Below are 9,184 nucleotides of genomic sequence, written 5' to 3' on the forward strand. Positions count from 1 at the left end.
ATTAACTGTGCTCAGTATTTATTGAAAGGGGATTAGGATAGGATACCAGCCCAACCCTATTAGAGGCTTATATAAGTCACGGGACCTCAGTGTTAGCTCTATTCATCTTGGAATGCATGTCTTCAATGGATGCACCACAATTTTCACTGGCTCGCATACCTACAGTCACATGGGTTCTCTGATGGTCTGAGTCTCTGGGAGAACTTCCAAAAAACCACCAAACCCAAGGGACATAGAGAAGCTAGGAAACAGAACAAAGGAGGGGCTGTTGATGTTGAAAATTATGGACTTACAAAGCAGGTCAAGCATTTCGGACAATGTGGATTCGACACAGAACAAACTCGTAGCTGATCCTTCAGTTGGTTTTCACTGGCACTAAATCGCATATCGTTCATCTTTCTCTTGTGGAGCAGCTAGTGGATTCAACCAAGGGTCTTTGCTTTGGCAGTGCAAATCCTTAATACTGAGCCAACAGATTTCCTTACTTGGATTCACAACCAACATCCTTGGTACCATCACTCAAGAGATGAGGAGGTATAACACGGGAATTGGAAGCAGGAGTGGCATCCACTTCCTAAATAACATGCCTCCAGAAACTCTATGAACTTTGATAAATGTCGATAGTTATAGAGGGGCTTCAGGCCTTTTGTTCATAGGGTCGCTATGAGTCATGCTCGACTTGAAGGCAATCAGTAATAACAACATAACACTGGGAAGTCTACTGTCAGGGATCTCTCCAAAGTTCTGAAGGGCAATGATGTCAAGTTAAAGACTAAGGAGTGCCTGATTCAAGTAATGGTTTTTCCAATCATCTGCTATCCATCTGAGAGCTGGAAAATGAATAAGCATGACTGAAGAAGAATTGATGCCTTTAAGCTGTGATGTTAGAAAAGAATAATGAATATCCCAATAATTGCCAAAAGAAAAGGGGGGGGGAAAAGATATGTCTTGGACAAGGTGCGGCCTGAGGGCTCCTTAGAGGAAAGGATAGCACAGCTCTGCTTCACATACTGTGGGCATGTTGTTGCTGTGTACTGTAAAGTGGCAACAGACAGGGTTTTCAGAGGCAGTAAATCACACAGGAGACTGCCCATCCTCGCCCCGCCCCTTCCCTCCCTTAGCCCCCCACCCCCAGCAGCAGCTCGTGGCCTTCGGGATGGCAGCGCAGCTTCCTGGCTCCCTTTTGGTGGTGTAGTGTTACTCATGAGTTAAGACTGAGTTGCACTGTCAACCGAAAGGAACGAGGTTCGAATCCACCTCTGTGCCGCTGGAGAAAGAAGAGCAGTCCTCTCTTACAGTTCGGTTCCGACTCAAATATACACAATAACAATTAACCATAGCTTTAAACACACTCCAGCACCGCAAGTTTCGTGGATCCTCCAACAAGTAAGGGAGTTCTCCTCCAGACATCCCCGTACCAGAGAGACAGCGCAAAAGCAAAGTGAGAACCCACAAGCGCCAAGCCCTGGCTTCTTGAATGCTGCAAAACCTAGAGGCGTTCTTAGTCTCAAGAAGAAAAGTCTGCTTTCTGCAATTGTAACTCGTGCTTCCCACAGGGCCACCTCACGAACTTAAAATACAACGCAACCAACTCTAACCTAGACTCAAACCCAAGTTTCCCTTCGGCCGGAAGCGGGACCGGCCAGTTAACTCCCATTTCAGCCTCAGCCACGCCCCACCAGGCACCAGATCTGTCACGCCCCCTCACCTCCTTTTTGAGTGTGGCGCGCGCGATGCTTGAGGGCTGTTTGATTGGTTGAAATTTAGCGATATTTCCCATGTGATTGGCTGATAATAGGTAGGGTGGGAAGTAAGAGCATGGGAAGTGAATTGTGGGGATGAAGACTACAGGAGGTGAGTGATAATTGGCTCCTAAATAATAAGGGAGGAGTAAGAGGCGGAAACTGGTTGCAAACCCAGCGTTGGGAGACACGAGTGATGGAAGTAGTTAGGTGCCCCGAACACGGTAAGGAGCCAGAGCCGCGGGGTGGGGTCCCGGCGGGCTCCCTCGAGTCTGCCAGTCTACCAGCGGCCTGATTGGCTTTTTTCTTTCTTTCCTTAGGTGTCTTCTGTTTGCTGAAGACTGGCGTCCGCGATGGTCCAAATAAAGGAAAAAGCTTCTATATATGTCCGGCGGACGCATGCGGATTCGTTCAGGCCACGAAGTAGGTCTTGAGTGGAGCTCGGCGCCCTATACTCCAGGGATCTTGCAGAAAGAGCTTCCGGCCTCAGAGACTGGGAGTGGTAGCGTCCTGGGTTTGTAGCCCTCTATGCAGTTGGAAATCCCATGGTTGTATCGCGAGTTCGCCACAGCTGAGCCCTTCCTTCCCTGGCACTCCTTGCTGAGTAACACCAGTCTGATCACTTTCTCTCTCTGAGCGGCAGATCTCCACACTGCCACTACCACCCTGGCCCCGCACATGTTACATGGTGAATCTGGCAACATTTGGGTACCATTGTTTCCTCTTACTTTGGTTTCTCTTCACCTATCAGTCTTTTACCTATTTGGACTTGCTATCTCATAAAATAAAGAATACACTCAAGCATAAAATCAACAGCAACAAAACACAAGCCGCTACCCTCAAGCTGAACCTGTTTTCAGCGTTTTAAAGTTACTAACTTTTAAAGTGATCAGATTGTCAACCCTAGCTCCTCCTTTTTAACTACTGTAATTAAGTGGTTAGGGAACTCTGGTGGCCTAGGCCACAGAGGGTTGCACTACTAATCCATACCACACTTCTCCGGTGGTTCAAAGCCATCCGTGGCTCCAGGGCAGAAAGATGAGCAATCTTCTCCCATAGGAAATTTATAGCCTCGGAAACCCAATGGAAGATCGGTTATGAGTCAGTTAAGACTTAACAGCAATGAGGTTTTTCTGCACAAAAAGACTGATAGTCCAAAGAATCATGTTACTGTAGGGATTAAATCAGTCCAAAGAATCATGTTACTGTAGGGATTAAATCTCAAAGAAACTTAAAAGACTTGTATTTACATTTACAGGATGGAAAGCTGAGGCCCAGATACGTTGTGTCCTTTCTAAAGTGATAAAAGTTATTACTCTCACATTTTAGAGCATATGTGAATTTAAAAACTGTCACAGTCGACATTCTTTCTGCTTTTATTCAGCTGAGCTTCATTTTAAAAGTATTTCTTTTTCATACATAAGGCATGAACTTAGTATCTGCTAGAGAATAAAGTTCTTTATGTATCTCGCGACTTTACATGTTTCTCCTTTGGGTTTAGGTGATTTGTGTGTAATGCTTTGAAACTAAGTGAAAGACTGCATCCTTTTTCAGACCTAGAAACTTATAGAAAAGACCATTTTCTTAGTTTTCCAGTAAGTTATTTTTCTCATTTGAAAGGAAATATTGGGATTCAGTTTCATTAAATGCAAAATGAGTTTTTGAGTGTCAAAGTCTTTGGAAGGGTCCATGCAAATGTTACATGAAGGTTTTCTATTTTCTAATTTCATTAATTTCTTTCCTAGCTCAAATTTTATGTTTACCTTAACTAAGTATTAATAGTGATCTAATCCCTACATTAACATACTTCTTTGGACTATCAGTATTAATATGGGTCAGTTTCGACTCTATGGTACACATCAACAACTATAGATATAGATATCTAAATATAAGCAAAAATAAATGAGGTGTTACAGACCTTCACTCAAACTTGTCTGTTCTGAAATGTTAAAGATAATAAATTATTTTTATAATAACATGTGAAGGGGGAATTTAAGATTTATTTATGCCAAACATGGAGCAAATTAGTAAAATGTGTTGTTGGAGGTAGAAATAGTATTGCTTAATGACTGCTGACAGTTTAGTAAAGAAAAAAGGATAAGAGAACTTAGAGGAAGTCAGCCTTCTGGACTTCAGCCATTGCTGGTATCATAGTGTAGAAGTTTAGGAGTGGTTTCAAACTTTTTGAAAAGTCATCAAGAAATGATAGACTCATTATCATGCTCTGAGGTAGTAAAGGGAGAGTGAAAGCTATGATCCTGTACCAGAGGAATGCACAGGGACTTAAGAATGTGTAAATCATGCATGGACTTGCTTTTAAAACACATAGTTTGTGTTTTAGGATGTTGATTTTTATTCCTTGTCTCATAAAATAAAGAATTTTAATTTTTATTTTCTCTAGCATTCCTGTTGCCTTTTGTTTATTGCATGAGAACTTTATGGTAGAGCTTCAGGGTTTGCTTCTGCCAAAAGGCAAGGAAGAATACAGGTAAGTGTCTAAAAGGAAGATGTAAAGGTATTTAATTTTAATTTTCTCTGAAAGAGTTGTAGCCAGATATTCTTTCTTAGGAATGACTTTAAAAAATATTAGTTTAATAATATTTGAATGTTCTTTATAGATATCATTATAATAAACATTGTAAAAGTTGGTTTATATATGATGGAGTCTTAGCCCATGTTCGTGGTAGGCAAGAGCAAATACCAGAAACTCATTAAATGTGAAGGGCAGTATATGATTAATGTTGATATAATCCATTTGTGGTACTATCCTAAAGTTGGCTTTTTCAGCCATTACATTAGCCTCCTCTTGTTTTCCAGCTGTCTTAACTGCAGACAAATGGTTTTGCAAATTATCAACAGCTGCAGGACTAGGATAAGAGGTAGAAAGCTCTTGTCACACTGGGTAGCAAGACTTGAGGGAGTCTGGGAAAAGACCCTGTTGAGAGTGAGAGCCGGATGATGGTGATGGAGAGACTGTGGCATTGCCCTGCAGAAACTGTGGCAAGGTGTAATCAGGAACCCTGAGATAAAGGCCACAGTTCAAGGTTTTTGCTGTTCTTGCCAGATGATTTAAGAAAAAGCTAACTGGAAGGGGAGCGCTTGTGGCCTAGTGGCAAGGAGCTGCAACTACAATCCCAGAGGCGCACAGTTCAAATCCACCAGATGCTCTGCTGGGGAAGGAGGGACAATCCCCTCCTGTACCAGTAAGATCTGATTTGACGGTACACTCACACAAAAAATAATAAAATAAAGTTAAAAAAAAGGCTAACTGGAGCCTGGACTCATTGAGAATTATACCTTGGGACTACTAGGCTAAAACTTGGGTTTGCATTGGGTGATATTTTTTTGCCTCTTCCACTCTCCAGAATATTTCCCTAAAAAACCCCACTCTAGGTACCACAAGTGTGAGTAAAGTATGAGTCAATGATGAGTATCAGATCTCTATGATTGATAGAAAAAGGTGCAGGAGCAGGGAGGACAATGTGTCTGACCTACTAGCTGTTTACTGCTGTGGATGTTATTAAGGGACAGTTCCTTTATGAAGCAGGTAGAACTCGGCCATCCTCACATTGTATCTGCTTTCTTTACACCACTAATCTTAAAGACAGTATTGCTTGTACTGGTGTGTGTGTGTGCATATTTATATTTGATTCTGATTTATCACGAGTAGTATCTATTGCTGCAATTTATAGAAGCATTTCCATCACCACGGGAACTGTCACCATCCCCATCATAAATCTATTCTTTATAAAATAAAGTAATTTTAAAAATGTTAGAGTGCCTTCTTAAAGCAGTAGTAAGTGTGTCAGTTTAATAAAAAAAGTTACATAAATTGAATCATATAGTAAAACTCTTAGAGATTTTTTTTCTCAATTTAAGCATTGTCCTTTTTTAAAAAATAGCATTAAGACTTCTTGATATAAGACTTATGATAAATATAGGGAATATTTCTTCCTGTCCAGCTGTATTAATAGTGTACTGCAAGGAGTGGTTCTGTTGCTTGCCACTGGAGAAACCAATCTTGGAATCTGGTTGAAATGAAAAAGTAGATTTAGTATGTGGTATATATGATGGAAGCAGGAACAGCATCCACTTCCTAAACAACATGACTCTAAAAACTCTTATGAACTTTGAGAAATGATGATAGTTATAGAAAGCCTTCAGGTCTTCTGTTCATAGGGTCACTATGAGTTGTGCTTGATTTGATGGCAATCAACAACAACAACACAGTAGATATGATAAGGATCTCTGGTGGCCTAGTGGGTATGGATTTGTACTGCCAACCCACAGGAAGGTAGTTCAAATCAACAGCTGCTCCAGGGTAGAATGATGGGCAGTCTGTGTGCTATACAACCTGTGAAAATCTGCAGGAAGGTCACATGACTAATTTCTGACTCAACAAATCTGCAGGAAGGTCACATGACTAATTTCTGACTCAACAAATCTGCAGGAAGGTCACATGACTAATTTCTGACTCTACAGCAATGAGTGAATAAGTATATAAGAGACAGGGGATGTGAGCTTTCCAAGTATGTCTCAGAAAAAGAAAATTGTTAAGAGTATGTCTAGGTTAGGTTAAGGGCATGGGGAAAAGCTTGTGTATATTTAGCACTCAAGTTGCAATACTGAAGAATTCTATGGGCAAAATAATAAATAATGATGCAAACATCAAAATAAGATGGACTGTGCCAGTCAGATCCTATTTGATAGTGCGCGCGCACACACACACACACACACACACACACACACACAATAAAATTATAAAAGAATTTAAAAAAAATATGGAAAGAATACACTGAATTTCTGTACCAAAAAGAATTGGCTGATCCTGAACCATTTTGGAAAGTAGTTACAGTATTAGCTTAAAGTTGGCTTTTTTAGCCATTACCTTAGCCCGCTCTGGTCTCCAGCTACCTTAAGTGCAGATACATGATCTTGCAGATTATCAATAGCCATGAGGCTAATTACAGTGATTAATTACCACTTGGCCAACTGACTGGAAGAGATCTATATTTGTTCCCATTCCAAAGAAAGGTGACCCAGCTGAGTCTGAGTGTAGAAACTACAGAACAGTGTCATTGATTTCACATGCAAGCAAGATTCTGCTGAAGATAATCCAAAAATGATTAGAACAGCACATCAGCAGAGAACTGCCGGAAGTCCAGGCTGGGTTTAGAAGGGGTCGTGGTACTAGGGATATTGTTGCTGATGTTAGATGGATCTTGGCTGAAAGCAGAGAACACCAGAAGAATGTCTATCTGTGTTTCATTGATTATGCAAAGACATTTGACTGTGTGGATCATAACAAACTGTGGCTGACTCTGAGAAGAATGGGAATCCCAGAACATTTAATTGTGCTAATGCGAAACCTGTACTTGGACCAAGAGGCAGTAGTCAGAACAGAGCAGGGTAACACTGCATGGTTCAAAATTGGGACGGGTGTACGCAAGGGATGTATCCTGTCTCCATACCTTTTCAACATGTATGCAGAGCAGATTATCCGAGAAGCTGGGCTCTATGAGGAGAATTGTGGCATCAGGATTGGTGGAAGATCTATTAACAATCTGCGTTATGCAGATGACACAACCCTGCTTGCTGAAACCGAGGAGGACCTTATGCACTTGCTGCGAAGGGTCAAGGACTGCAGCCTTCAGTATGGACTGAGGCTCAATGTCAAGAAGACAAAGATTCTCACCACTGGACCAATTGGCAGCGTTAGGATGGATGGCGAAGAGATTCAGATTGTTCACAGCTTCAGTTTGCTCGGCTCCACAGTCAACACTCTTGGCACCAGCAGTCAGGAAATCAAAAAGCGTATCGCGATGGGAAAGTCTGCTGTTAGGGACCACTCTAAAGTACTCAGGAACAACGGTGTCTCTCTGGAGACTAAGGTGCGCCTGATACAGGCCTTGGTATTTACAATCGCTTGTTATGCATCAGAGAGTTGGACAATGACTAGGGAGGACAGAAGGAGAGTGGATGCTTTTGAGCTGTGGTGCTGGAGAAGAGTACTGAATGTACCATGGACTGCCAGGGAAACAAACAGATTCATCTTGGAGAGGATTAAACTAAGCTACTCCTTGGAGGCAAGGATTCTGGGGCTTTGTCTGACATACTTTGGACATGTTGACAGAAGGGACGGGTCCTTGGAGAGGGACATCATGCTTGGGAGGGTGGAGGGACAGCGCAGGAGGGGAAGACCCTCTATGAGATGGATTGATTCGGTGACTGGGGTAATCGGGATGGGTGTGTCAGAGGCAGTGCGGTTGGCGCAGGATAGAGCAGGGTTTAGGGCTGTTGTGCATAGGGTCGCTATGAGTCGAAAACGACTCGACGGCACATAACAACAACAACATTTATATGAGAAACTGAGATCTTTTATCCCATCCGAAGCTGGTTTTAAAAAGAAATATAATTTTATTTAAATTAATTTTTCTAAAAGATAATCTTAGTAAAAATTAAGTATTTGTAAAGAGTAATGTGTTTTTTTATGGGTTTTTCAGTATTGTCTGCTTTTCAGTATCATCTTGTTTTCAGATGAGTGGAACTTGATATCATTTTAGCTACTGTCTTAGTTATTGAGTCCTGCTAGTGGTACAACACTCTTCTGTCAGTATGTTGTACTGAGGTAATCTGGGATTGCTGTAAAGCTGAAACTTGTGCCATTGAGATGTCAGTGTCTGTGGAGGACAATGTTTGATGGAGCTTCCAGTTTTAGACAGGTTTGGAAGCAGGAGTGGCATCCACTTCCTAAACAAGATGTCTCTGGAAATTCTATGACCTTTGAAAAACAATGATAGTTATAGAAAGGCTTCAGGCCTTTTGTTCATAGGGTGGCTATGAGTTGTGCTCAGCTCGAAGGCAATCAACAGCAACAATGGGACTGGAATAAGAGAGGGAGCACTTCCCACACTGAGCAGCAAGACTTGAGGAAGATTATGTCAAGGCCCTGTTGAGAATGAGATCCTGGAGCGAGACCCTGGTAATGTTGGTGGAGAAATTGTGGCAAGCTGTAACCAGAGGAACCTGAGATGAAGACCATAGTTCAAAGTTTTTACTGATAATGAAAGGAAAAACTGACTGCTGAACTCAAACCAGAGCCTGGACAAATTGAGGAATTGTGCTTTGGGATGGCTGTGCTAAAACCTGGTGCATTGGGTGATGCTCTTTGCCCCCCCCCCTCCAACTTACTTCCCTAATAAACCTCACTCTCGGTATCACAACTGTGAATAAAAAGTCTGTGAGTCAACAATTAATAAATTAACCTCTTGCTGTTGGTGTGTCTCTAAAGGCAACGTGGGGCTGGTCTATGGGCTCTTTACCTGCTTTCCGTTCTGAGGTGGTGAGGGATTGTGTTATTCTCACCCTGTTTGGCCCTTTCAGAAAGACCCTTACGACCCTGTGTCCCATTCTTCACTAAAGGCATTGGCAGAAATAAGGCC

General features: G+C 42.0%; 1 protein-coding gene across 1 annotated transcript in view; it reads left to right on the forward strand.

The window, feature by feature from the left end:
* The first annotated feature begins 1,938 nt into the window (after positions 1–1,938).
* The window catches only part of TTF2 (transcription termination factor, RNA polymerase II), a 64,423-nt gene continuing 57,177 nt past the window's right edge, over positions 1,939–9,184 (forward strand). The window contains exons 1-3 of the mRNA XM_006899576.1: positions 1,939–1,966; positions 2,063–2,165; positions 4,144–4,230. Coding sequence (XP_006899638.1) covers positions 1,939–1,966; positions 2,063–2,165; positions 4,144–4,230 — 218 coding nt within the window. The remainder of the gene's footprint in view (positions 1,967–2,062; positions 2,166–4,143; positions 4,231–9,184) is intronic.

Source organism: Elephantulus edwardii, unplaced genomic scaffold, assembly GCF_000299155.1.
Source record: "Elephantulus edwardii isolate Elephantulus edwardi_28Jun2011 unplaced genomic scaffold, EleEdw1.0 scaffold00262, whole genome shotgun sequence".
NCBI classification, from domain to species: domain Eukaryota; kingdom Metazoa; phylum Chordata; class Mammalia; order Macroscelidea; family Macroscelididae; genus Elephantulus; species Elephantulus edwardii.